This window comes from Ahaetulla prasina, chromosome 15 (assembly GCF_028640845.1).
Source record: "Ahaetulla prasina isolate Xishuangbanna chromosome 15, ASM2864084v1, whole genome shotgun sequence".
In the NCBI taxonomy this organism is placed as follows: Eukaryota; Metazoa; Chordata; class Lepidosauria; order Squamata; family Colubridae; genus Ahaetulla; species Ahaetulla prasina.
In genome coordinates this window covers 11,104,488-11,131,883 of record NC_080553.1, presented here as the reverse complement: position 1 = coordinate 11,131,883, position 27,396 = coordinate 11,104,488, and the positions used below count along the sequence as shown (strand labels likewise).

Below are 27,396 nucleotides of genomic sequence, written 5' to 3'. Positions count from 1 at the left end.
GCAAGAGTTCCACCTTGCTTGCGTTTTTCACCAACTGGACTATAGGAGTTTTTAGTACGTGTCATCCGTCCCCCCCTCCCCTTGCTGGGGTCAATCTTCAATAATTGCTGCCCCTTTTTCAGTATCTCAATTTGGCTTTGAAACTTTTTTAGCAGACTTTCAGAAATCTTGCCCGGCTTTAAATATCCTTTTTTATTATTATTTTTGTTTAAGGCTGGACTGGATCCAAATACAGGCAGACACCGATAAGCCTTCTCAACACAAGATAGACCTGATCAACAGGATTCCGACCCATGTTTTAGAGCCCGTAAGGTTAAGAAACCAGAGCTATCCCCCACTTTCGAGGCGCAAGCAAGCCTCTCAGGATCTCTGTAGGAGAGGAATGAAGGAATCTTGATACCTTTGCTTTCTATAAAGCAAATTCTTTCTCAGCTCCCAGGCCAAGAGAAATATTGCAGGCCTTTGGTCAGTCTCTAAGCCAAGAACCTGCTACCAAGCTTAACCAGGTGTGGATACGTTGCCAGCTGCACCAGGCCATGGGATTGCCAAGGCAGCAGCATACAACACCCCTACCTGGAAACTAGTTTGTTCGTTCTCTCTCTTCCCCCCCCCCTCTTTCTCCCCCACTTTTCTTTCTCTTTCTCCCACTCTTTCTTTTTCTCTCCTTCTCTCCCCTCTCATTCTTTTTCTTTCTCCTCCATTTCTTTTTTCCCCCTTCTCTCCCCTACTCTTTCTCCCCTTTCTTTTTCTCTCTCCCCTCTTTCTTTCTTTCCTTCCTTTTCTTTTCTCTCCTTTTCTTTCTCTCCTTTTCTTTTCTCTCATTCTTCCCCTCCCTTTCTCTCTCCCCCCACCTGAGTTTTTCACCTCGCAACAATGGGTGCCAGTTCTCTCATTCCGTTTTGTCTTTTGTCTCTTCCCACTCTCTCCCCTTTCTTTCTCTTTCTTTCTCTCCTCCACTTTCTCCCCTTTCTTTTTCTCACTCTCCCTTTCTTTCTCACTCTTCCCCCTCCCTTTCTTTTTCTCTCTTCCCACTCTTCCCCTTTCTCTCTCCCCTTTTTCTTTCTCCTTTTCTCTCTCTTTCTCTCCCTTTCTTTCGCCCCTTTCTCTCCCCCTTTCTTTTCTCTCACTCTCCCCTTTCTTTTCTCTCTTCCCACTCTTTCCTTTCTCCCTTTCTTTTCTCTCATTCTCTCCCTCTTTTCTTTCTCCCTTTCTTTCTCCCCCCTTTGCTCTTTATCTCATTCACTCTCTCCGCCCCTCTCTCTTTTTCTCTCACTCTCTCCCCTTTCTTTCTCTTTCTCTCATTCTCTCCCCCCTCTCTCCCTTTCTTCCCCCCCCCCCCAGTCTTTCACCTTGCAACAATAGGTGCCAAAGTCACACCACGATCCAGATTCCTGCCGGTCTTGAAGTGAAGTTTGTCTTTAATCAAGAGGAGAGCACCCCGATGCAAACCAGCAAACGGCCTTCAAAAGGGCCGGCGCAGCGCAAGCAGTTCAGGTTACCGTCTTCCTGGGCAATCGATCCAAAAGCTTGAACCAATTTTCAACTCCAAAACCTTAGTTTCCATCCGCTACCTTCTCACTGGCTAGCCAGGATTAGGGGCAACCCAGGAGTTCAAAGGCAGGAAGGAACCTGAGCAAACATCTCCTGGTGCTTTCGGCCAACGGTCGGCGTTATATCTTCGGCAGTCTTGGTATATTGGGCCACTTCTGAGTTTCCCCCCTCACCCCCAACAAAGAGCACAGGGTCAAAAGAAGTCCGACGCTTTACGCCTTTTGGGCAGCTGCAACAGGTTGTCCGTAATAGAGGTGGGATCCTGAGCCACGGGGGTCTGGGAGAGCGTCCTGGAGGTTGGGGTGACTGTGGGGGTCTGCAGGGCAGCAGAAGGGGTCTTGTAGCCGGGGGTTCTCACATGGGCAGGGGACGGGGTGTAACTGGCCCGGAGAGCTTTGTCCGTGAACTTGCTAGCAGTGCGGTTTACTAGGCGTTGCAAGGCGGGAGACATAGCCGGGCTGAGTCCTTTCGGAGTGAGGCTGGAAGGGGGAAAAAAAGGAAAAACAAAATTAAGCACTTCTGTTGTGTCTGCGCCCCTCGAGCCGGGCCTGCTGCCAGAAAGTGACTTGGACAGTGAGGGGGAAGGGCCGTCAGGACTTACCTTGGGAGCACCGGCTTCCCTGGCTCAGCTCCAGGAGCCAGAGGCAGGCCAGGTGGAGGAGATAACGAGGTGTCCGTCCCCTGACTCTTCCCCCCCCTGGCCACGCCTCCAGACCCAGCTGATGGCAATCAGGCCTGGCTGGACCCTAGGTTTCGTAGGCAGGAGAGGCGGGAACAACAGAAGCAGGGGTGGGGCAGGCCTAGGAAGTGCTGAATCATGGAGCCACACCCCACAGGATATAAAAGGCAGCCAGAGCTGCTGTGTCTCTTTGTAACAGGGAAATCCACTGATTAAGAGCTGAAGCTTGTTTCTAGGTGACTCACCAGCGTCGTGGAAGATAACGGAGGCTCTTGGCAGACGCTGGCTATTCTGCTGCCAGAGCTGATAGTGACAGCTAATTAAGCCATCATTCAGACGGAGACGAGGGAGGACAGAACAACTTCAGATAAGAGGTTCTATTAAGCATTGGTCTGCCCGCAGCTAGGATGGTGTGATGGTGCAGTGGTTAGAAATACAGTAGGGCAGGCGGACTTTACCCCACAGCCTGGAGTTCAATCCTGACCGGCTACAGGTTGACTCATCCTTCTATCCTTCCGAGGTTGGTAAAACAAAGACCCAGATTATTGGAGGCAAATATGTTGATACTGTAAAACCGCTTAGAGAGGGCTGGAAAGCACTGTGAAACGGTATATGTCTAAGGGCTATTGCTATTGTTCTTCCTTCCTTCCTTTCTTCCATCCATCCATCCATCCTCCCTCCATCCACCGTACACGGTGGTTAAAATGCAGCATTGCAGGCTAACTCTGCCCACAGCCAGGAGTTTGATCCTGACCGGCTCAAAGTTGACTCAGCCTTCCATCCTTCCGAGGGGGGTAAAATGAGGACCCAGATTGTTGGGGGCCATATGCCGATTCTGTAAACCACTTAGAGAGGGCTGTAAAGCACTGTGAAGTGGTATATAAGTCTAAGTGCTATTGCTATCCCCTCTCCTCCCCTCCTCTCCTCTCCTCTTTCCTTTCGTTAGAATATAGTACTGCAGGCTAACTCACTGCTCACTCCAGGAATTCGGTTCAAGGTTGACTCAGTTTTCCATCCTTCCCAGGTCAGTTAAATGATGACCCAGACTGTTGGGGGCAAGAGGCTGACTCTGTAAAACCGCTTAGAGAGGGCTGTCGAGAGCTGTGAGTGTGCTACCTTGACGGATCGCTTACCTGGCAAGGTTTTCTGTGACTCTCCTCAAGGCTTCTTGTTTCTTGGCTCTGTTTTTAGCAGCTGCCTCGTTGGCCATCTTAAGCCCCAGCCTCTCTCGGCGCCCGGGTTCCAGGATCTGTGGAAAAAAAACCCAGCTGATTGGGAGTCCGATCCTTCCGACCGTAGCTTAATCCTCCTTACCCTTTTCTCATTGGCTGAGAAAGCCGAAAAAGGAAGTCTGAAGCAGCTCTGGAACCTATTTTCCCAAACTCTTCCACAAAAAGCGCCATCCAAATCAGGGCGTATTAAGAGTCAGGTGTCGCTGCACCGACTCAACTATTTAAGTTAATGGGGAAGCCAGATTCGTTTAACAACCGTGTTACTAAACGAACAGTTGCGGTGATTCGCTTAGCGACTGTGGCAAAAAAGTAAAACAAGAGGCAAAACTCACTTAAACAAACATCTTGCTAAGCAACAAAATTTGGAGGGCTCATTTGTGGTTGCAATTTGACGGCTACCTGTATAGGGATAAGGTTCAAATGGTGTTCTGACCTAGGCTCCCTTAAAAAGCGGGAAGCAGAGTCTTGGTCCCGGCAAACCCCCTTTTATTTACAGGACTGTGAATGCCATTCATTCACAGTCAGCAAGGCTTCTCCGAACAGTTTTTCAAAGGAATATTTATCAACACAGACCTTATCTCGCTTGGCAGGCTGCCACGTAACTTGTTTTCAAATGCAGTACAAGGCAAAACTTGGCACAGAGAGTCATGAAGAAAAATTGCCACTCTTGAAATGACTGAACAAACTAATGGTTTCCTGCAAAAGCCCCCTCCCCATTCACTCCTCCTTTGTTTCCTATGGGAGGGGACAATCATCTCTAAGGTGTGGCTTTACTCCTGAGTTGACCCTGCTTTCTGAGTTGTTCTTGTCTTCTGGCAGCTCTGCGCATGAGCACACTGGGAAAGAGCTCCAGCTGTTTCTCTGCCTTGCTGCTGTCTAGCTCCCCCTCTGCCTCCGATGCAGAGCCCTCGTCCGAGCTTTCCCCAGCTTCCAGGACTGGCCCATGTTCCTCCCCAACCTCCTCACTGTCCAACTCTGCTGCCAGCTTTGCTAGCCGCCGCTGGCCACAACAGATGTCGCTGTACTGACTCAACTATTTTGGGGGCTCAATTGTGGTCATAATTTGATGGCTACCTGTATAGGGATAAGACTCCAATGGAATGTTTTAGAACTTGAAATACCTTAAAAGCCGGTCCTGGCGTCCGGTCAACATAGGGTGTGTCAGAGCCTTCCAGCCGCAAAGGGGTGCTTTCTATCTCCCCCCAGGTCATAAGAGGAGAGTCATTCACACCTAGAAAGACACATTGGCCAATCAGTGTACTTGATGTGGCAGAAAACCATTGGCTTGCCCGTCTAAACACTAGTGTGCTTGACTCAAATTATTTGGGGTGAGGGATCCCTCTCCTTACAGAGCAGTTGGAAGAGACATGATTACAAAAGAGAAGATATTGAATCCTAAAAATAAATAAATAAATAAAAGCAATCCTTTTGAGGAGCCCTTGGTGCTCTCTGAGCTTGGTTGTTTGCTTGCAGATGTTTCATTACCCAGACTAGGTAACATCATCAGTGCTAGAAGGGAGTGGAGTTTGTGGAGGAGGAGGAGGAGGAGGAGGAGGAAGAGGAGGAGGAGGAGAAGGACCACCACCATGGAGTCCTTGGTGCTCTCTGAGCTTGGTTGTTTTTTTGCAGACATTTCATGACCCAAATTAGGTAACATCATCAGTAGCAAACCCCACTCCCTTGTAGCACTGATGATGTTGCCTCGTTTGGGTCGTGAAACGTCTGCAAGAAAACCACCAAGCTCAGAGAGCACCAAGGAACTCCCGCGTCAACCCTGAGCTACAAATATTCTCCTTCATTAGTACAGTCCTTTTGTTCTCACATAGATATGAAAGAAGGCGAAAAAAACCCAGAGCTTAAATACAAGTTCTGTCAAAGGACATCCGGTAGTGTGTGTGTGTGTGTGTATATATGTATATGTATGTGGGTAGAGATACATTGATAGATAGATAGATAGATAGATAGATAGATAGATAGATAGATAGATAGATAGATAGATAGATAGATGATAGATAGATAGATAAGGTAGGTAGGTAGGTAGATTAGATAGATAGATAGATAGATAGAGATAGATAGATAGATAGATAGATAGATAGATAGATAGATAGATAGATAGATAGATAGATGATAGATAGATAGATAGATAGATAGATAGATAGATAGATAGATAGAGTAGGTAGGTAGGTAGTTTAGATAGATAGATAGATAGATAGATAGATAGATAGATAGATAGATAGATAGATAGATAGATAGATAGATAGATAGATAGATAGATAGATAGATAGATAGATAGATAGATAGAGTAGGTAGGTCGGTAGTTTAGATAGATAGATAGATAGATAGATAGATAGATAGATAGATAGATAGATAGATAGATAGATAGATAGACAGACAGACAGACAGACAGACAGACGGACGGATGGATAGATTAGTTAGGTAGGTAGGTAGATTGGATAGGTAGGTAGGTAGATAGATAGATAGATATAAATAGAGAGAGAGAGAGAGAGAGAGAGAGATGTGTGTATATGTACATATGGTATGTATGTATGTATTTAGCACATCATGAATCAAAAGGTAATGATTTACAGAGAGTCCTTGACTTAACAACCATTCGTTTAGGGACTGGTTACAAAGGCACAGGGAAAAAAAAGAAAGATTTATGCCAGCCTACATATTACAACTGCCACTGCATGCGATCAAAATTCAGGTGCATGTATTTATAACAGTTGCAGGATTGTAGGGTTACGGGATCACCATTTGCAACCCTGTGTGTATGTGTGTGTGTGTAAAAAAAAAATAACACAACAAAAAGGATTTTCTTACTTACCCGGAGCGGGGGAGGGCGTGGCCACAAATCCGTATCCGTTTACCTTCGGAGATTCCTGGGGAATAAGCTCCTTCCCGTCGGGCCCCACTTTGCCTTGTTTGTACTGGGATTAACAAGAGAGGAAATAACGCTTAGCGTTAATTATAGAGTGCGTTAAAAGGTGCAGCCTGCCACCCTGCAAAAGTGGGAGGAAAGAGCTGAAAAGGCTCCGACTGTTAAAAACACAAAACACATTTCGGTAAATGGAATTAAAGCAGAGGAACCAATTTCCCCCCCCCCAGGTAAACTAGAATGTTCAGAAACTCTTTCGTTCTTTCTTTCTCTCTTTCCTTTTTTTCCTTCCTTCTTTTTCCTCAACTATTTTCTCTCATCCCCTTCCTTCCTTCCTTCCAGCTTCTTCCCCTTCCTCATTTTACCATTTTCTCTCCTCCCCATCCTTCCTTCTTCTGCTTACCATTTTCCCTCCTCCATCTCCTTATTTCCTTCCTTGCTTCCTTCCTTTGCTCCTCCATCTCCTTCCTTCCTTTCTTCCATCTTCTTCTCCTTCCTCAGCTTACCATTTTCTCTCCTCCCATTCCTTCCTTCTTCTGCTTACCATTTCCCCTTCCTTCCTTCCTTCCTTCATTCATTCCCCTTCTCTTGTCTTCTGTCAGGAAATTGTAATTTGCCTAACTAGTCGGCCAGGCAATATATAAACTAACTATGTATGTTTGCAGTAAGAAAGGCATGATATTGCTTTAAGGCTATGCTGCATCACGCAAGCATCCTGATTGGTTGAGCTCTGTAGCCAATGTATAAAAGGACTACTAAATTATGACTTGTTGGGGATCTACAGAGATGCTACAGCATTGTAAGCTGATGACATGCTGCAACTGTTTATTTGAGCTTTATGATCGTTGCTTGATCATGGCTAGTTACTGATTCCTCAAGATACTGACTGTTGTGAATTGAACTGTGTTTTGCCGAACTGAAAGACCTCGTTTGTTGTGCAAGTCTACGTTGGTAAGAAAACTTGGTATTTGTAACATCCCTGACTGACTGACTGACTTTATATGGGTATGGCCTGGAATTGTTTTTGGACTATGACTTTGCCTCTTTCCCTAAAAGTAAAGGAATATCAAACTCCAGTTTGTCTGCAAATGACTGTTATTGTCTACAACCAGTCTCAAGTCATTTTCATGCGTAGGGTACTCTGCTCAACAGTCCACAACCTTGGCTGTGAACCCAGATTACCCTTAACATCTTCCCTTCGCATTCTGCCATTATTTCTTGTCTGATCCGATCTGTTTCCTTCGCCAGTTCGAAAGAGCAGAAACAGCCCTCTTACTGTTGTGCCTCGTCCTCCTCAGCCAGGCCCCTCCCGTCTCCTCCCGGGCCTGTTATCAGACTCCAGGAGTTTGATAATGATGATGAACGGCCTGTCATGCCTCCAGCCCCCGGCCCTGGCCCCATGCCCGGAGAGGAGTCAAGGAGTGAAAACAGAAATCCAATACAGCTCATTCATACTGTGTGTGTTCCTTCCACGCAGCCGTCAGAGCAGGAAGTCAGCCAAGTGGTGCAATTACCCGGACCTGCTCCCTCTGACCCCTCGCTTTCCCAGAAGCTGCCAGCAGATCCAGCTGAAGACAATTCAGAGTGGGAGGACCCTGGCTTCCGGCGATCTGAGAGGCGACGCCAGCAGAAGGAAGGGTGGAGCAGGCCTGGATAAATGCTGAGTCATGGAGCCACACCCCACAGCCTATATAAAGGACCTGCTTTTGGCATTCCAACCTTGAGTCAAGCAAAGTCTCATCTAGTTTGCTGAAGTCACAACTTGGACTCCTGCCTGCCCTGAGAAACCTCGAAGGAATTTGGCAAGGCTGCAGAGGCTTCGTTGCCACGCTTGATACGAACTTCCTAGACCTGGTCGTTGGAGGGGGAGGGGGACCCACCTGAGCATTGAGGGCTGCTGCCTGCTGAAGCTGGCTCTTGCTCACTGCCTGGCTGAAGGGATCCTTCAAGAAACGTGTGTTCCTATGAGCGACCTCGCGTGGCTTTTTAAACACCTCTTCCTCATCGGGAACTCCTGAAAAAGACGCAGCGCTTTCATTACTCACCATCCTGCCAATCAGGGGGGACGCGGCCTGACCCTTTTTCTCCAGCGGAAGGGCAGAAGTGAGCAAAGAGCGAGACAACCTCAAGCCCACAGAACAGAGACATAGCCCCTCATAGTTAAGACTGTCTGCTGGTGATCGACCCAAAGTCACTCGGCTAGCTTTCATAGCTTAGACAGGACTAGAATTCACCATCTCCTGGTGATTGACCCAAAGTCACACAGCCGGCTTTCATAGCTAAGGCAGGACTAGAACTCACCGTCTCCTGGTGATCGACCCTAAGTCACTCAGCTAGCTTTCATAGCTTAGGCAGGACTAGAATTCACCTTCTCCTGATGATTGACCCAAAGTCACTCGGCTAGCTTTCATAGCTTAGGCAGGACTAGAATTCACCTTTCCTCTGATAATTGACCATAAGTCACCCAGCCAGTTTTCATAGCTAAAGCAGGACGACAACTCGGGAGTAGGGCCAAGAGATGACTGGCCCCTCCCGTAAGGCTTAAAACAGACCAGCAACGGCGTTTGGGCTTTTTGCCGGAAAATAACGTTGGTAGCTTCGTCTACGTCTTGCCTTTATTTTTGTGACTTCTGAACGTTTGCCAAGAAAGGCCTTTGGCAGTTTGCCTAATTGGACCAAGGTTTGCGATAGGACTGAGGAATTTGTGTCGGGAGGCATTTGTTTTACTTTAGAGTTGAACGACGCTGGGAATGAAGTAATTCCCAGCTGTTCGAATAAAGTTTGTTTTTCCACGGATTAAGATTATTACTACCTACCTGGGGCCTGGGTCACAACACCTGGTGCCTTAACTACCAGACCAAACTTGGCTGTCTTAACAAGTAACAAAGAGTAAGCAATGTAAGCTTGGGGGTGGGGGGAACACCATTATTACCCAGCTCCCCTTTTTACAACAAACAGACCTTGTCAGGAGGAGCACAAGCAGCCTCACCTGGTGGATAATACATCAGCGAGTTCTTTGCTTTGTATTCCCACGTCTCTACTCCGGCTTTGCCACTCCCCAGGGCCTGCTGCTCCTCCAGCGACGGGAGAGCTAGCTGCTCCTGATGCCGCTGAAATGACAAGAGAAAAACACCATCAGCTGCAAGCACGAACGGAAGAGAGGATGCACGCCCAGTGATCTTGCCATGTATCTAGGAGTAAATTAATATTTTTAGCGTTTTGAGCCTTTCCAGCCGTCTCCTCCACAGAGCCCAACTGTGTATCCTGCGTGCAGTTAGGTCAGACAAGGAAAGCCTCAGGGCCTCCTCCCCCCCAGAGTGGGTTTACTTCTCGAAGGTAATTGCACACGGCTTTCGAGGGGCCAAGGGCTGTGAGATTAGAACTTCGAATTAGAACGGCAGAAAAAACTATGGCTACCAACCTGCCTTCCATTGAGGACCTGCACTACTCAAAAAGAGGGCTGTGAAAATATTTACAGACCCCTCGCATCTGGACATAAACTGTTTCAACTCCTACCCTCAAAACGACACTACAGAGCAGTGCACACCAGAACAACTAGACACAAGGACAGTTTTTTCTTGAACGCCATCACCCTGCTAAACAAATAATTCCCTCAACACTGTCAAACTAAGTCTGCACTACTATTAATCTTCTCATTGTTCCCACCACCTATCACCTTCCACTTATGACTGTATGACTGTAACTTTGCTGCTTGTATCCTTACGATTTATACTAATATTGATTGTCTCCTGATTGCTTATTTGTACCCTATGACAATCATTAAGTGTACCTTATGATTCTTGATAAACGTATCTTTTCTTTTATGTACACTGAGAGCATATGCACCAAGACTAATTCCTTGTGTGTCCAATCACACTTGGCCAATAAAAAAAATTCTATTTTTCTATTCTATTCTATGCAAAGTCAAAGGGATGATACAATGTGTGCAGGTAGTTTTCTCAGGCGCACGGGTTGGGCTGAGAATTGTCTAGGGCCTTGGGAGAAAATAGAATTTTCGGGGGGGGGGGTGGTGGTTGTTGGTTAATTGTTATTTATTAGTTGGAAAGGATTTGTTTGGGTAAACAGGGTGACAGGGAGCTGCACAAAAAGGCAGTCGGAAACCACAGGTTGTCTGTTGTGCAAAATAAGACGGTATTACTTTTCTACAACTTAAAACTCCACTTTTGAAAAGAAATGGTGTGGCGCTACTGTCATCTTGTCATCAAAGTGAGGAATAAAAGAAAAGCAAGTTGAGAAAGTCAGCTGGTGGTGAAGGCACCAAGCTAGAAACCAGGAAGCAGTGAGTTCTAGTCTCACTTTAGGCATGAAAGCCGGCTGGGTGACTTTGGACCAATCACCAGGAGACAGTGAGTTCTAGTCCCACCTTAGGCATGAAAGCCGGCTGGGTGACTTTGGACCAATCACCAGGAGACAGTGAGTTCTAGTCCCACCTTAGGCATGAAAGCCAGCTGGGTGACTTTGGACCAACCAGCAGGAGACAGTGAGTTCTAGTCCCATTTTAGGCATGAAAGCCGGCTGGGTGACTTTGGGCCATCTTTAATAAATGCAGAACAACAACAAAAATCTTATATAGAGAAAGCTGCTCCTTACCTGGGCGAATTCCTCTTCGGCTTCGTAAAGCCAATAATGCTTCGCTTTCTCCTTCTCTTTGGCCACTTCCATGATCTGCTCAAAGGAAGCATTATCCTCGCTGGTGTGTTTGGCCAAGAAGTTGTCCAAACAGGGCAGGGAGTCTTTGTTTTCTTCCTCCTCCGTTTCTCCTGAGAAATAAAGAAAATGCAATTGGGAAAGGAAAGAAAAGATCCGGACACGCTAAGAAGCTCAAGTTCTTTGAAAGATCAGATCCTCTAAACCAGGGATGTCCAAACTTGGCCCTTTGAAGAGTGGTGGACTTCAACTCCCACAATTCCCCAGCCAGCTTTGCTGGCTGAGGGACTCTGGGAGTTGAAGTCCACAAGTCTTAAAGGGACCAAGTTTGGACACCCCTGGTCTAGGGCCTTGGGAGAAAATAGAATTTTCGGGGGGGGGGGGTGTTGGTTAATTGTTATTTATTAGTTGGAAAGGATTTGTTTGGGTAAACAGGGAGCTGCACAAAAAGGCAGTCGGAAACCACAGGTTGTCTGTTGTGCAAAATAAGACGGTATTACTTTTCTACAACTTAAAACTGTCCACTTTTGAAAAGAAATGGTGTGGCGCTACTGTCATCTTGTCATCAAAGTGAAGAATAAAAGAAAAGCAAGTTTAGAGAGCCAGCTGGTGGTGAAGGCACCAAGCTAAAAACCAGGAAGCAGTGAGTTCTAGTCTCACTTTAGGCATGAAAGCCAGCTGGGTGACTTTGGACCGATCACCAGGAGACAGTGAGTTCTAGTCCCACCTTAGGCATGAAAGCCGGCTGGGTGACTTTGGACCAATCACCAGGACACAGTGAGTTCTAGTCCCACCTTAGGCATGAAAGCCAGCTGGGTGACTTTGGACCAACCAGCAGGAGACAGTGAGTTCTAGTCCCATTTTAGGCATGAAAGCCGGCTGGGTGACTTTGGGCCATCTTTAATAAATGCAGAACAACAACAAAAATCTTATATAGAGAAAGCTGCTCCTTACCTGGGCAAATTCCTCTTCGGCTTCATAAAGCCAATAATGCTTCGCTTTCTCCTTCTCTTTGGCCACTTCCATGATCTGCTCAAAGGAAGCATTATCCTCGCTGGTGTGTTTGGCCAAGAAGTTGTCCAAACAGGGCAGGGAGTCTTTGTTTTCTTCCTCCTCCGTTTCTCCTGAGAAATAAAGAAAATGCCATTGGGAAAGGAAAGAAAAGATCCGGACACGCTAAGAAACTCAAGTTCTTTGAAAGATCAGATCCTCTAAACCAGGGATGTCCAAACTTGGCCCTTTGAAGAGTGGTGGACTTCAACTCCCAGAATTCCCCAGCCAGCAACCTGCTCATATTTATAGCTCATGCTAGCTGGGGAATTCTGGGAGTTGAAATCCACCATTCTTCAAGGGGCCAAGTTTGGATAACCCTGCTCTAAGCTGTGGGAACATAAAGAAGTGTTGTGGTCCGCCAGCAGCCTGCGGACCTGGCAGCGGAGTCAGACAGTGAGGAGGTTGGGGAGGACAATGGGCCAGTCCTGGAGTCAGGGAAAGGCCCAGATGAGGGCTCTGCTTCGGAGGCAGAGACGGGGCCAGGGCCATCTGGAAGCAATGCGCGGACTCCAGAGCCTCCAGAGGCAGACAGCAGAGAGGCAGAGGAACAGGAGAAGCTTGTTCCTAGTGCACGCATGTGAAGAGCTGCCAGAAGGCAAGAACAGCTAAAGCAAAAAGGACAACTTGGGAGTAAGGCCAGGAGATTTATTTATTTATTTATTATTTATTATTTAGACTTTTATACCGCCCTTCTCCCGAAGGACTCAGGGCGGTGTACAGCCAAATTAAAATATACAATCTACAATATTAAAACAACAAATTAAAATAACATATTATATAACGGCCGAAAATTTTAAAAATTTAAATGTAAAACCGTCCAATTGACCCCAATAAAACACAGTACCCCAATTTAAAATCACCAAAATTCAGATTTCAAAATTTAAAAATTAAAAGTTAAAAATTAAGAATTATGATTTGTCCCTCCATAAGGCTTAAAAGAACAGCAATGAGCGTTGGGTTCTTCGTGGAAAAGCAACGTTGATTCCATTGCTTCTTGTCAGCGTCTCTTGAACTTTGTGGGGGTTTTGCCAAGAAAAGCCTCTGGCAGGTTGCCAAAGACAACAAAGGTTGGTGATACGGTCGAAGGACTATTTATGAAGAATTTGTTTTGGACTAAGCTGAGAATGGATTAATTCTCAGCTGCTTTAATAAAATAAGTTTATTCAGGACTAATTGTGTTTGGTAATCAATACTTGAGTCCCATGGGCTCAAGGTTGACTCAGCTTTCCATCCTTCCGCGGTCGGTAAAATGAGGACCCAGATTGTTGGGGGCAAGAGGCTGACTCTGTAAACCACTTAGAGAGGGCGGTAAAAGCATTGTGAAGCAGTATTTAAGTCTAAGTGATCTTCTTTCTCTCCCTCTCTCCAGTGGTTAGAATGCAGGATTGCAGGCTGATTCTACCCACAGCCAGGAGTTCGAGTCCCATGGGCTCAAGGTTGACTCAGCTTTCCATCCTTCCGAGGTGGGTAAAATGAGGACCCAGATTGTTGTGGGCCATAGGCTGACTCTGTAAACTGCTTAGAGGGGGCTGGAAAGCACTGTGAAGCGGTATAGAAGTCTAAGTGCTACTGATAATTTCTAGTCATTGGAACATCCCTCTCAAAGTCAAACCCAAAGGGCCGTACATGGAACAATCAAAGGTACTAATCAAATTACTTACCTTCATCAAGAGATTTCACGGTGAACTTGGGCTTACTCAACACGGAAGGATCACCGGGGTGAACTTCGGGGGTTTCAAAGGTTGCCGGGGTGACATCTGTCTCAAGGAACACAAAAACACAGATTTATAAAATATAGAAAGTTTATTGCTCTGAAACTTCTAATCCCCATTGAAAAAAATCCCAAAACACTCAATTTCGGCTCGCCTAATGATGTTTTGGGACTGAGGGCAGGCGAATTACCAGGCCAAGTTTCGTTTCTTGGTGGGAAAAAAAAATCAAGGTAGCACTCCAATAAATTGGTAATTAGTTATACATCGACTGGTGTCTTCAAATGACAATGTCCCTTCAAAGAAAAACTACGAGCAAATTTGATTTGCAGTAGGACACACACTATGGATCATCATTGTTCAGGATTGACTCTTTTTATGTTTGTTGAATTTATGTTCTGCCCTTTTTCAGGGGACTCAAGAAATGCATTGGGCTTAAAACCTAGGTCTCTCCAATCTTAAGCCAGTATACTGACCACTATATGGCAGTGGTTATCTTCTCTATTCTGATACACTGGATGTTATTTGCTCTATCACCCCTTTATTAATTGGAGTGGCCCATATTTTTTGGAGTATAAGATGCATCTTAGTTTTTGGGGAGGAAAATAAGAAAAAAGCTAATTGGCCTCCCGGAATACCCCGTCAGCTGTTCCCAGAGGTGAATTTTAGCAACAGGTTCCTTGGTTGGGAGCTCTGTGCCTTGCTTTTTTTTCCTGCCTGTGAAACTCCATTTCAGAAAAAACTTTTTTTTCTGCCTCTGAAAGCCTCCAAAACAGAACTTCAGAAAAAAAGCCTCTGAAGCTCTGTTTGGAGGCTTCTTTTCTGAAGCTCTGTTCGGGGGCTTCTTTTCTGAAGCTCTCTTTGGGGGCTTCTTTTCTGAAACTCTCTTTGGGGGCTTCTTTTCTGAAGCTTCTTTCAGCTTCTGAAACTTCCGTTTGAGAAGCTGTGTGGGCTACATTCGGCGTATAAGACGCACCCAGCTGCTCTTCCGGTTTCCGGCGCGTGCATGTGCACCAGCCAGCTGGTCTTCGCGCATGCATGTGTGCCAGTAACCGAAAGACCAGGTGGGCAGTGCGCATGCTCATGCCGGGAACCGGAAGAGGAGCCGCCCGATGCGCGCATGCGGGCGGTTGCTCTTCTGGTTTCCGACACATGGGTACGCACTCCCGTTTCGGCACTCAGTGCCGAAAACATTCACCAACACTGTCCTAGGAGGTCAAATATGGATCGGCCATCGGGACCAGAGGTGAACAGTCCCAGTTAAAAGGGCAACGAATGCACCCTTGGGAGACCTGAAGGCCAGGCGAGGGACAGATCCTCGTGGAGAAACTATGGAGTGGCTAGGAACCAAAAATGACTCGATGGCACAATGAATCGACTCCCATCAACCGATCGGGCATTCATATTTACAAGGTGCAGGAGTATCTCTGGCAGCTTTGCCCAGGGAGGAGCCAAACTTGATGGCTATCTGTCTCATCTTCTCCAAATCGCCGCTCTCTTCGGCCTCCAGGTATTCCTTCTGGGCACGCAGCTTCTCGACATCGGGGAAAAAATCCCTCTGGATGATTTTTTCCAGGCTCTGAAAAAAACCCAATAATGTTCCTCAGTAAATATTTAAAACAAGAGACATTTGGATGACACAGTTCTGAAGTCTTATCTTTTGACCCTTTAAGGTGTAAAAGGACCTCTGGTGGCTCAACAGACTAAGCAGTCTGTTATTAACACAGCTGCTTGCAATTACTGCAGGTTCAAGTCCCACCAGGCCCAAGGTTGACTCAGCCTTCCATCCTTTGTAAGGTAGGTAAAATGAGGACCCAGATTGTTGGGGGCAATAAATGTATATATTGTATATATATATATATAATATACAAATGGATGAAGACTATTGCTTAACACAGTGTAAGCTGCCCTGAGTCTTCGGAGAAGGGCGGGATATAAATTCAAATAAAATAAAATAAAATAAAATAAAATAAATAAAACCCTTTTTAAAAAAGAGGTTCAACAAGCAATATAAACTACAAAATATAAATATATTTTATAATTTATATATAGTATATAATTTATATATTTTATAAAATATAAATATTTAGTCTTTTGAATTTTGCACTACTTTAATCTTGGGAGATGTGTTAATCACTCTTAACTGCCATAAAAACAATCAGAAAAACATGGATGGAGACATGATCTAGACTAGTGCCCTTAAAAGCAGGGGGTTGGCCTAGATGACCTGAAGTTTGCAGAAGACACAACAGTGATTGGTCTCATTCAAGACAACGATGAATCTACATAAAGGCGGGAGGTTGAACAACTAGCCTTGCGGTGCAACCACAACAATCTTGAACTAAATACACTCAAAACTGTAGAAATTGTGGTGGATTTTAGAAGAAAACCTCCTATACTTCCACCTCTTACAATACTACACAACACAGTATCAACAGTAGAGAACTTCAAATTTCTAGGTTCTACCATATCTCAAGACTTAAAACGGACAGCGAACATCAAAAAAGCACAACAAAGAATGTTCTTTCTGCGCCAACTCAGAAAACTCAAACTGCCCACGGAGCTGCTGATCTAGTTCTACAGGGGAATGATTGAGTCTGTCATCTGCACCTCCATAACTGTCTGGTTTGGTTCTGCTACCCAGCAAGACAGACACAGACTTCAGAGGATAATCAGAACCGCAAAAAAAGCAGTTGCTACTAACCTGACTTCCATTGAGGACCTGGATGCTGCACGAGTCAAAAAGAGGGCTGTGAAAATATTTACAGACCCTTCACATCCTGGCCAATAATCTGTTTCAACTCCTACCCTCAAAACGATGCTATAGAGCACTGCACACCAGAACAACTAGACACAAGAACAGTTTCTTTCCGAACGCCATCACTCTGCTAAACAAATAATTCCCTCAACACTGTCAAACTATTCACTAAGTCTGCACTACTATTAATCTTCTCATTAGTAACCTTGACTATCACTAAGTGTATCTTTTTATTCTTGACGAATGTATTTTTTTTTATGTACGCTGAGAGCATATGCATCAAAGACAAATTCCTTGTGTGTCCAATCACACTTGGCCAATAAAAAATTCTATTCTATTCTATTCTGTTCTACTTAAAATATTTATTTATTTTATAAATATGTGTATGTGTATGTGTGTATATATATATTCAAGTCGTTTATAAATATTTATACCAATAACTCAAGTCCTCCGACTTGAATTGTTTTTATTTTAAAATGTTTATTTGCTTAACATTTATTTATTTGCTTGTATGTGCACTGAGAGCCTACGCACCAAAGACAAATTCCTTGTGTGTCCCATCACCCTTAGCCAATAAAAGAATTCTATCCTATTCATTTTCCTCCTCTCCCCCCTCTCCCGCCTCCGCACGACGACCCTGCGAGGTAGGCCAGGAGGGGGGAGAAAAAAAGAGCTCTGGGCCCCCAATCAGGCGGGAAAGCGCCCGAAGGCTGAGCGGCAACGGCCAGCCGGGTCCTTCGAAGGCCTGCCCGGCCTTGTCCCCTCACCTGAATGTAGGAATCCTCGTCCAGGACCCTCTTGGGGCACTTGGGGGCTTCCTGGGGCGCCTCCTTCCGCAGAGCTACGGCGGAAGCCTCGGCCTGGACGGGCACCAGCGCCTGGGCCGAACCGCCGCACCCCGCCGGGTCCCCCGGAGGCTCCATGACGCCCCGCGAATCGTCTCCCGTAGCAACGCAAGCGAGGCCCGGGCCGCCACGGGCTCTCACTTCCGGAAATACAGCCACTTCCGGAGGCACACCGGAAGCGCTTCCCCGTACGTACGCCGTTCCGGCGTGCGCACCGAGGCCGCGCCCCCGCCCGAAGGGGTGGCCAACGTAGCGTGTGGGACCGCCTCCTCGCGACGTCAGGACGTCCATGATATAGAGGTAAGGCAAAGGGGCAGCGCGCCGTCGATTCCGGTTCTGTTCGCAGCTGCAGCGGAGCGGGAAGGTGTGAGTGGCTTGGGACCGACTGACCGAGTCTACCCTGCAGGGTCGTCGTTTAGCTGATCTTAAAATCAGACCCCTAATTTCACCTCTTCCCCCCCCCAAAAAAAAAAGCCAAATGAGAGGGGGGGATTTGCGCCTCTGCCATCACTACACATCTCTTATTATTGATTGATCAATTTATTTCTATTTCTATTTTTTAAATATTTTTTTTTAATATATACATTTTCCTTTGTTATACATCACGTTTCCATTTCTGCAACGACGGTCCGTATCAAATCTCTTTTGAGTAGTCATAATATTATACACCCTAATTATAGCCATTATTCTCATAATATATACAATATAATATTCACTTCTGAAACCTCTATAGAATTTTATCAGTAATCAAATATAATCCAATAATAATATTGCTTATACTGTTACACTTAAACCCAGCTGCTGTGGCTTAGAATTTGAGCTCTTGCCTGAAAATCAGGAGGTTGTGAGTTTGATCCTAGGTAGAGGCAGATGTAGGGTCTCCAGCTTGGGCAGGGGGCTGGACTAGATGACCTGCAAGGTCCCTTTTAAATCTGTAAATATCTATATATACAATTAGCTCTATTTTATTAAGGTAAAGGTTCCCTTCGCGCATACATGCTAGTCATTCCCGACTCTAGGGGGTGGTGCTCATCTCCGTTTCAAAGCCAAAGAGCCGGCGCTGTCCGAAGACGTCTCTATCGTTATGTGGCCGGCAAAGCCAAAGGTGCACGGAACGCTGTTCCCTTCCCACCAAAGGTGGTTCCTATTTTTCTACTTGCATTTTTTACCTGCTTTCGAACTGCTAGGTTGGCAGAAGCTGGGACAAGTAACGGGAGCTCACCCCGTTACACGGCAGCACTAGGGATTCGAACCGCCGAACTGCCGACCTTTCAATTGTCAAGGTCAGCGTCTTAACCACTGAGCCACTGCGTCCCTATTTTATTAATGATCCTTAATTATAAATTTACTAACTTCTGCTTCTATTTTCTAACCATTTATCAAACAGGTCCCATGTTTTTCCTTACCCTCTTTATCCATAATTTTTATCGTTAAGCTGTCCATTTCGGCACAGCCTAATATTTTCTTTATTACATTTTCATCTATAGGTCTACTTTTGTTTTTCCAGTTTTGCGTATACGTAATTCTCCCTGCTGTTATTACATGTAATGTTAAATATATGATTCTTTTATTGTATTTTCCCAGTAGCATAGCTAGTAAGAACAATTCCGGTTGTTCATTTCTTCTAACCAATGATTTATTTCTATTCCTATTCCTATAAAGCGAGCAAGTCGGAAAGAAGCGGCAAGCAGGCAAGTGGGCGATTGGGTGGGCATTGGGCGGGGGGGCAAGTGGGCAATTGGGTGGGCATGGGCGGGGGGGCGGATCTCCGAACCACCCGCTGCCTTCGCTACCGGAATGGCCGATCTGGTCTGAACCGGTGTTGTGTCTTGCCCGCTCTCACAGCAGCCGGGGCCTTCTTATCTGCTCCCGAACACGGAGGAATGTATGCTCCCAGCCCCAGTCCTGGCTCCATGCCCAGACAAGCTGAAGAGGAGGGGGCACCTCCCGGTCCAAGCCCTGGCTCCATGCCCAAGCAGGCTGCAGAGGAGGGAGCATCCCCCGGCCCCAGCCCTGGCTCCATGCTCAGGCAAACGGAGCAGCTAGACCCCTCCCCCTCGCCCACAGCATGTGAGCCTGAGGAAAGTTTATTTCCAACAGCTGCTGATTGGAGTGACCCTCGCATCAGAAGACTGGATAGGCGGAGGCAACAGAGAGAAGGGAGGGGCAGGCCTTAATGAGTGCTGAGTCATGGAGCCACACCCCATGGCCTATATAAAGGATCTGCTTTCTGGCAGTCTCTGAGTCAGGCAAAGTCGAACTTATCTTGCTGAAGTCACTTTCTGGTCTCCTGCCTGCTCTGAGGACTTTGCTAGGACTTTGGGCAGAGCTGCAGAGGCACGCCTGATTTGGATTTCCCTGACCCAGCCGTCAGCGGAGGAGTGGGACACGACAACCGGGAACATTTCACCCTTGATCAAATCTGGACATCCAACAATTGAAAGAAGCTGTGATTGACAGGGGAACACGGAGAGGACTGGCCTAGAAAATCTCCAAGAATCACACACACCGCTAAATGGTTTAAAACAGCAACAAACGTACACGAAAGGAAAACAAAAGACAACGTTCATTTTTCTTTATTTTTTATTTGTCTGCCTGTGTAGCAATGGAGTGTTTTGTTTTTAAAGAGCTGGGCTGAAAACAGATAAAACTGAAGCTACATCGACTGGCGGGAAGCGTTAGCTAGAAACATCGACTTTGCAAAATATTTTGTGTTTAAACCTTACTCGGGGCTTTTGGGTTGGTTGGCTAGCAAAGCAACTACCGGTTCTCGACTTACAGCTACCCGTTTAGCGACTGTTGGAAGTTACAATGTCACTGAAAAAAAATAACAGAAGGGCAGAGTTGGAAAGGGACCCTGGAGGTCTTCTAGTCCAACCCCCTGCTCAAGCAGGAGCTCCTATCGCATTTCAGGCTGTTGAATCTCTTATGACTTATGACTGGTCCTTGCACTTATGACCATCACGTGATCACTATTCAAATGCTTGCATACGGCAAATATTTATAACAGACTCCAGTATCTTGTTTGTAACCTTCCCAACCTGCTCCCAACAAGCAAAGCCAACGGGGGAGGGTGGCTTCACTTAACAACTTCACGATCCACTTAACAACCACGGCATGAAAAAGGTTGTAAAATCAGGCGTGGCTCACTTAATGGCTGCCCTGCTTAGCAATGGAAATTCTGATCCCGGTTGTCGTCATAAGGACCTTTCGCCGGGAACTGAAAACTTATTTATTTATCCAAGCAGGACTGGCCTGATTTTTAAATTCTAAATTTTAAATTTTAAATTTTTCAATTGTAATTATTATATTGGGTATTTTATATGGTCAATTGGACGGTTTTAATTTCGGCCTTTTATTGAATAAGTTTTTTAATTGTTATTTTAGTGTGTATATAAAATCGTTTTAATGAAGGCTGTACACCGCCCTGAGTCCTTCGGGAGAAGGGCGGTATAAAAGTTTAATTAAATAAAATAAAATAAATAAATAAATAAGTAGAGGACAAGTATGTCAGGCAAGCAGGGAAGTGAATCGTAATTTAATCGTAATTCATGTCAATCGCTCGGGGTGATTGCTAACTGCTTACTAGAGAAGAAATAAATGCAGGTAATTGACTCAACTTACGACCACAACTGAGCCCAGAATTTATGTTGCTAAGTGAGACATTTGTTAAGTGAATTGGCCCCATTATATGAGCTTTCTGGCCACGGTCGTTAAGTGAATCCTTGCAGCTGATAAGGTAGTAACCTAGTTTTTAAGTGACTCCCCACTGACTTTGCTTTTCAGGAGGTCGCAAAAGGGGATCACGTGACCTTCCCCTCCCCCCCGGGACACTGCAACCGTCATAAATATGAGTCAATTGCCAAGCATCCGAATGTTGATCCTGTGACCATGACGGTTGTAAATCAAGGACTGTAATCTACTGAGCTATCATGGCATGGAACCCAACGGTCGTAAGTGTGATAAACCGACCTAAGTCACTTTTTTCAGTGCCATCGTAACATCGAACGGCCACTAAACGAACGGTTGTAAATCAAGGACTGTAATCTACTGAGCTATCATGGCACGGAACCCAACAATTACAAGTTAAATCATGTATAATGACTGAACATCTGATGGATCGATCAGTCGTGGTTAACCAAAAAGGACTCGGGTGGGATATGTGAACTCGGCTAACCTATAGCTTGTTCCCTTATTGATAACCTGGGTTCGAACCCGTCCGTTAACAGTTCTCTTCGGAAGACATCTTGGCTCCAGGAAGGATCAGGGACGAAGCCGTCGCTCTTTTCTGATGTCTCCATTTGGCTCGGCGGTTTTTAAACCAAACCTGTGTGTTGACAACAAGGAGAATGACATTATGCCATTCACCACATTTAATACGTTTTTATATGAATTCATTTTTAAAAAAAAACAAAACCAGAAAAGCATAAACTTAAGTACAAAGTGACTTTGTGGTGGCTCAGTGGCTAAGACGCTCAGCTTGTCGATCGAAAGGTCGGCAGTTCAGCGGTTCGAGTCCCTAGTGCTGCGTAACGGGGTGAGCTCCCGTGACTTGTCCCAGCTTCTGCCAACCTAGCCGTTTGAAAGCACGTAAAAAAATGCAAGTAGAAAAACAGGAACCACCTTTGCTGGGAAAGAAACAGCGTTCCGTGCGCCTTTGGTGTTGAGTCATGCCGGCCACATGACCACGGAGACATCTTCCGACAATGCTGGCTCTTCAGCTTTGAAACAGAGATGAGCAGTGCCCCGTAGAATCGGCAACGACTAGCACATATGTGCGAGGGGAACCTTTACCTTTAACTTATGATTTCATTTCAAAACTTGTATTGGTTTCTACTCAAAGTGAGATTTTGATGATTAATGTTAAACTAATGTGAATATAATGTAATATAATATGAATATAAGGGATGCGGTGGCTCAGAGTCTAAGACGCTGAGCTTGTCGATTGAAAGATTGGCAGTTCAGTGATTCGAATCCCTAGTGCCACGTAATGGGGTGAGCTCCCGTGACTTGTCCCAGCTTCTGCCAACCTAGCAGTTCAAAAGCAGGTAAAAAATGCAAGTAGAAAAATAGGGACCACCTTTGGTGGGAAGGGAACAGCGTTCCATGCGCTTTTGGCGGTTAGTCATGCCGGTCACATGACCACAGAGATACCTTTGGACAGCGCTGGCTCTTCGGCTTTGAGACAGAGATGAACACCGCCCCCTAGAGTCAGGAACGACTGCGAGGGGAACTTTTACCTTTTTAAGCACAAAGTGGAACCACATAACGGTTGTAAAATACGGAATCAATACACGTAGTCCTCAATTTATGACAGTTTGTTTAGTGATGGCACCAGGAAAAAGGGGCTTATTGGGCCACTTTTCACACGTGTGGGGACTCCTGGGTGGGGCTGGGCAGGGCGGGCGGGGCCAGCCAGGAGTGGGATTTGTGGGGGGGGCTCTCTGAACTGCACAGAATCTTAGCTAGAGGTTCTTCCGAACCCCTGCGTACCCTCAGCAGCCACACCCCTCCTTGTTGTCCCCGATCCCCACCCTGAAAGTTACCTCAACTCTCTCCTCCTTCAGGTGGATCTGGCTGGCTAAGTGTTCTCTGGTGATCACATCTGGATATTGATTCTTATGGAACAGGGTCTCCAAAGCCTGAAGCTGGTCCTCCGTGAAGATGGTCCGATGTCTCCGAGTCCGTCGCTGGATCTGCTGGAAGCTTTGAAGCTCACTCGGGCTGCCGCGGTGATTCCTGCAAGGCCTGGCCAGGGGGTAGAAGAGCCTCATGGGCCACGCGTACCTGGTGTCCCCTAGAAGGAAGGACGATCGGTTGGGTTGGTCTCCAGGGATGCTGTGAACCAGTCCATTGGTCTCAAGGTATGCGGAGAGAGAGGGCCATCTGCTTATCTGTGGAGTGTGGTCTTGGAGTGGTGGCGTGGCCTAGAGGTGCAGCTCTCGCCTCACAATCAGGAGGCTGTGAGTTCGATCCTAGGTAGAGGCAGATATTTCTCTCTCTGGGCACAATGAGAATATATCTGCCGAACAAAACTCCGCACTGGCAACAGGAAAGGTATCCGGCCATGAAAACATTCTGCTAGCTCTGTTCAGTTGCCCAGATGCCACCCCACAAGGGATTATGGGGTCGTTAAATGAAGATGAAGATGATGATGATGATGATATGGAGGGTAGTCTTCTCCCCAGCTCAAGAGAGATGCTTTCTCTGCTTATCTGTGGAGGGTGGTCTTGGAGTGGTGCGGTGGCCTAGTGGTGGAGCTCTCGCCTCAAAATCAGGAGGCTGTGAGTTCGATCCTAGGTAGAGGCAGATATTTTTCTCTCTGGGCACAATGAGAATATATCTGCCAAACAAAACTCTGCATTGGCGACAGGAAGGGCATCTGGCCATGAAAACACTCTGCTAGCTCCATTCAGTTGCCCAGACTCCACCCTACAAGGGATTATGGGGTCATTAAAAGATGATGATGATGATGATGATGATGATGATGATGATGTGGAGGGTGGTCTTCTTCCCAGCTCTGCTTATCTAGGGAGGGTGGTCTTCACATCAGCTCAAGAAGGAAAGATGATTTTACAGGTAGTCCTCGACTTACGGCCACAATTGACCCTAAAATTTCTGTTGCTGACCGAGACGTTCGTTAAATGAATCATGTCCTATTTTACGACCTTTCTTGCCAGAGTTTGTGAATCACTGCAGGTCATTAAGTTAGTCACACGGTTGTTAAGTGAATCTGGCATCCCCGTTTGACTTTGCTTGTCAGAAGGTCGCAAAAGGGGATCACAAGACCCCGTCGTAACTACGAGTCACTTGCCAAGCGTCCGAATTTTGATCACGTGACCATGGAGATGCTGCAATGGTCATAACTAGGAAAAACGGTCATCGGTCATTTTTTTTTCAATTCTGTCATAACTTCAAACTAAGTTGTAAGTTGAGGACTACCTGTACTAAGTCTGAAATATGACAAATTTTCCAGGAAGGCTACAGATGGGTGCCAAGAGATGAAATATGGACACAACCCAACAACTCTCTCATTTCCCCCCTATACACACACATATCAAAAAAACCCAAGGAAATTTGCTTGAATGAACTAAGGAAACAGAAAACACACACACACACACACCTTGGAAGAACAACAGCAAAGCCTCTCGATCTCACTCACTCATACACAGGCACACTCATTGATATATTGATCTGAGAGCCTATGCACCAAGACAAATTCCTTGTGTGTCCAATCACACTTGGCCAATAAAATTCTATTCTATTCTATTCTATTCTCACGCACACATAAAAAAAAAAAATCCCAAAGGAAATTCGTTTGAACGCACTAAAGAAACAGGCATCTTTGGACAAAAACTTTTAGGAAACTCCCAGACTGATTTTTGACCTCGGAGTCCTGATTCTCCGATAAAGTTGGGCTAGAGGGAGCTGTACCCCCAATGGCAGCCCCCTACCCTTACAGGGCCCCCCCCCTTGATCTCATTCACCCACATACACACACACTCACACACATCCCAAAACCCCAAGGAAATTCACTTTAAAGAAACTAAAACAAGACATCTTTGGAACAGACAAAAACTTTTAGGAAACTCCCAGACTGATTTTTGAGCCTCGGAGTCCTGAGTTCTCCAATAAAGTTGGGCTAGAGGAAGCTGGCCCCCCCCAATGGCAGCCCCCTACCCTCACAGCCCCCCCCCTTGATCTCATTCACACATACAGACACACGCACACACATAAAAAAAACCCAAGAAAATTCCCTTGAAAGAACTAAAGAAACAGACAAAGCTGTACACCAATGGCAGCCCCCTACCCTCACAGCCCCCCCTCCTTGATCTCATTCACAAATATACACACACATTCACACATATCCAAAAACCCCAAGTTGTAATTCACTTAAATGAACTAAACAAACAGACATCTTTGGACAAAAAACTTTTAGGAAACTCCCAGACTGATTTTTGAGCCTCGGAGTCCTGAGTTCTCCAATAAAGTTTTGGGGGTTTTTTTTGAATTTATATCCCGCCCTTCTCCGAAGACTCAGGGTGGCTTACATTGTGTTAAGGAATAGTCTTCATCCATTTGTATATTATATACAAAGTCAACTTTTATTGCCCCCAACAATCTGGGTCCTCATTTTACCTACCTTATAAAGGATGGAAGGCTGAGTCAACCAAGTTGGGCTAGAGGGAGCTGCCCCCCCCAAAGGAAGACCCCTACCCTCACAGCCCCACCACCACCACTCCTTGATCTTATTCACACATACAGACACACACACACATCAAAAAAAACAAAAACCCAAGGAAATTCCCTTGAAAGAACTAAAGAAACAGACATCTTTGGACAAAAACTTTTAGGAAACTTCAAGACTGATTTTTGACCTTGGAGCCTTGGTTCCCCAATAAAGTTGGCCTAGAGAGAGCTGGCCCCACAGTGGCAGCTCCCCACACGCAACCTCACAGCCTCCCCACCCACCCTCCAAATCTTTTGCACCTCACCCTCCAACCAAAATCCTCACCCAGCCAATTTGCGCCCTCTTGCCAGGTGCGGACTTGCTCCCTGGCGCAGCAGCAACAGCCGCACCACGACGACCCGACTGGTTCTGCTTCTTCCGTCTCCTCTTCCTCGCTGGTGGCCAGATTCCCCCAAAAGCACAAGGTTTTGGGGTCCTGCTGCTCCCAAATACCTCGGAAACAGAAGGGGAAGAGGACGGGGGCTCGGCTCTCCGCCGAGCCCGACAGGATGCTCTCGATGGTGAAAGAGCAGGGCTTCTTCTGGCGACTCTTCTCCAGCTCAGGCGCTGAAGGAACTTCGGTGGACATCTTTCTCCGTGGTATCACAGCTACATCTGAGGGACCGAAGGGGATACGGCTGCTGCTTTATCATCGGTTGGGAAATTTGCCACCCCCCCAAAAAATGGAAAGGGGAGACAAGGCATGGATGTTCATCGGAAGGGGAACTTGCCTCCTCTTTGAGGAGTCCCAACTGTCCTTTCCTCACCGCTTGTCTCTCCGTAATCTAGTTAGTTGCTTTATAAAAGAGTGGTAAATATATACACACACACACACATACACATCCTCGCTCATGGTCCTTTAATCCTTCTTGGATAGCCCCCAGCTCTGAAAAGCCGGAATAAAATAAATTCAAGCTAATCTTGACAGCTTTGTGAAGGGTTAGGGTGGATCTAAGATTTAGCTAATCCCGCAGGAATGACTGGGTGGAAATCTGATTTCTCAATCTCAAACAGCAGGATGAAGTTGGTTTATGATGTCCATTGTATGGCAAAGCTTGTCTTTTTTTTTTTTTTTAGAGGGGCGGGTGAGCGGACGAGAGAGAAAAGCTATTTCTCAGGCCCCAGAAATGGCCCTAGAAGGATTAGCGCCTTGGAGGAAAAAAAACAGGAAAGAAAAGAAGAAGAAGAGAAAAAGGGAAAGCAAATTATCTTTTTTTGTTGTTGTTTCTTTTGACCCTAGGAAAGGCTTTCTTGCCAAAAGACACAACCGTCATATCGCACAATATAAGGAGTCCGAGATTGGGGGCTGGGGCTGCAGGGGGTGGGGGGGAGAATTGGATAAATGAATTTAGCTTTACAAGAGGAAGCCGACAATATTAGCAGCAGCCAAGAACTTGCAAAATAGAAGTCGTCATTTTTGGGGTTTTTTTAATCTCTCTTGAAAGTCAACGTATTGGTGACTTGGACTTGGAACCCAGGCAAAAGTTGGATATTATCCGTGTTTCTGGCGGGGCATCAATTCCACTGATTTTTCTCCGTTTTGTAGACTAAACAGGAAGCCCCGTTAATGGGACATTAGGTTGGTTAGGAATTCCAGATTATGCTACTAGGCGTGTAGGCCTGGAGTAGAAGAAAAAAACATTAGGGAGAGGGCAAGAGAAAGGGATCTAGAGTTGAGATTAAGGGAGATAGAAGGAGGGGAGGATAGAAAATGAAAGGATGAATGGATGAAGACAGATAAGAGAGCACGTGCAAGAGAGATACGATGATAGAGAGAGAGAGAGAGAGACAGA

At 46.1% G+C, this 27,396-nt stretch overlaps 2 protein-coding genes across 2 annotated transcripts; both read right to left on the bottom strand.

Moving 5' to 3' along the window:
- Window positions 1-1,349: 1,349 nt before the first annotated feature.
- Window positions 1,350-17,543, bottom strand: ESS2 (ess-2 splicing factor homolog). Its single transcript, XM_058158596.1, has 10 exons — window positions 17,296-17,543; window positions 15,181-15,349; window positions 13,723-13,818; window positions 11,963-12,132; window positions 9,330-9,450; window positions 8,221-8,354; window positions 6,290-6,392; window positions 4,584-4,693; window positions 3,364-3,479; window positions 1,350-2,030 (listed from the first exon to the last, which is right to left on the bottom strand). Exons 1-10 carry the CDS (start codon window positions 17,449-17,451, stop codon window positions 1,745-1,747), a joined length of 1,461 nt encoding a protein of 486 aa, XP_058014579.1. The 5' UTR covers window positions 17,452-17,543; the 3' UTR covers window positions 1,350-1,744.
- A 4,033-nt stretch (window positions 17,544-21,576) lies between these two features.
- GSC2 (goosecoid homeobox 2) lies at window positions 21,577-26,192 on the bottom strand. The gene is made up of 3 exons (XM_058158781.1): window positions 25,889-26,192; window positions 22,920-23,170; window positions 21,577-21,700 (listed from the first exon to the last, which is right to left on the bottom strand). Exons 1-3 carry the CDS (start codon window positions 26,190-26,192, stop codon window positions 21,596-21,598), a joined length of 660 nt encoding a protein of 219 aa, XP_058014764.1. The 3' UTR covers window positions 21,577-21,595.
- Window positions 26,193-27,396: the final 1,204 nt, after the last annotated feature.

Excerpts from the sequence above, each read along its gene's own strand:
- GSC2 (XM_058158781.1), bottom strand. The coding sequence starts at position 26,192 with ATGTCCACCGAAGTTCCTTCAGCGCCTGAGCTGGAGAAGAGTCGCCAG. Across the intron at positions 23,171-25,888 it reads AGAGGGCGCAAATTGGCTGG|GGGACACCAGGTACGCGTGG; the intron begins GTGAGGATTTTG and ends CCTTCCTTCTAG. Across the intron at positions 21,701-22,919 it reads TGAAGGAGGAGAGAGTTGAG|GTTTGGTTTAAAAACCGCCG; the intron begins GTAACTTTCAGG and ends GTCAACACACAG.
- ESS2 (XM_058158596.1), bottom strand. The coding sequence starts at position 17,451 with ATGGAGCCTCCGGGGGACCCGGCGGGGTGCGGCGGTTCGGCCCAGGCG. Across the intron at positions 13,819-15,180 it reads CAGAGATACTCCTGCACCTT|ATGTCACCCCGGCAACCTTT; the intron begins GTAAATATGAAT and ends TCCTTGAGACAG. Across the intron at positions 2,031-3,363 it reads GTCACAGAAAACCTTGCCAG|CCTCACTCCGAAAGGACTCA; the intron begins GTAAGCGATCCG and ends TCCCCCTTCCAG.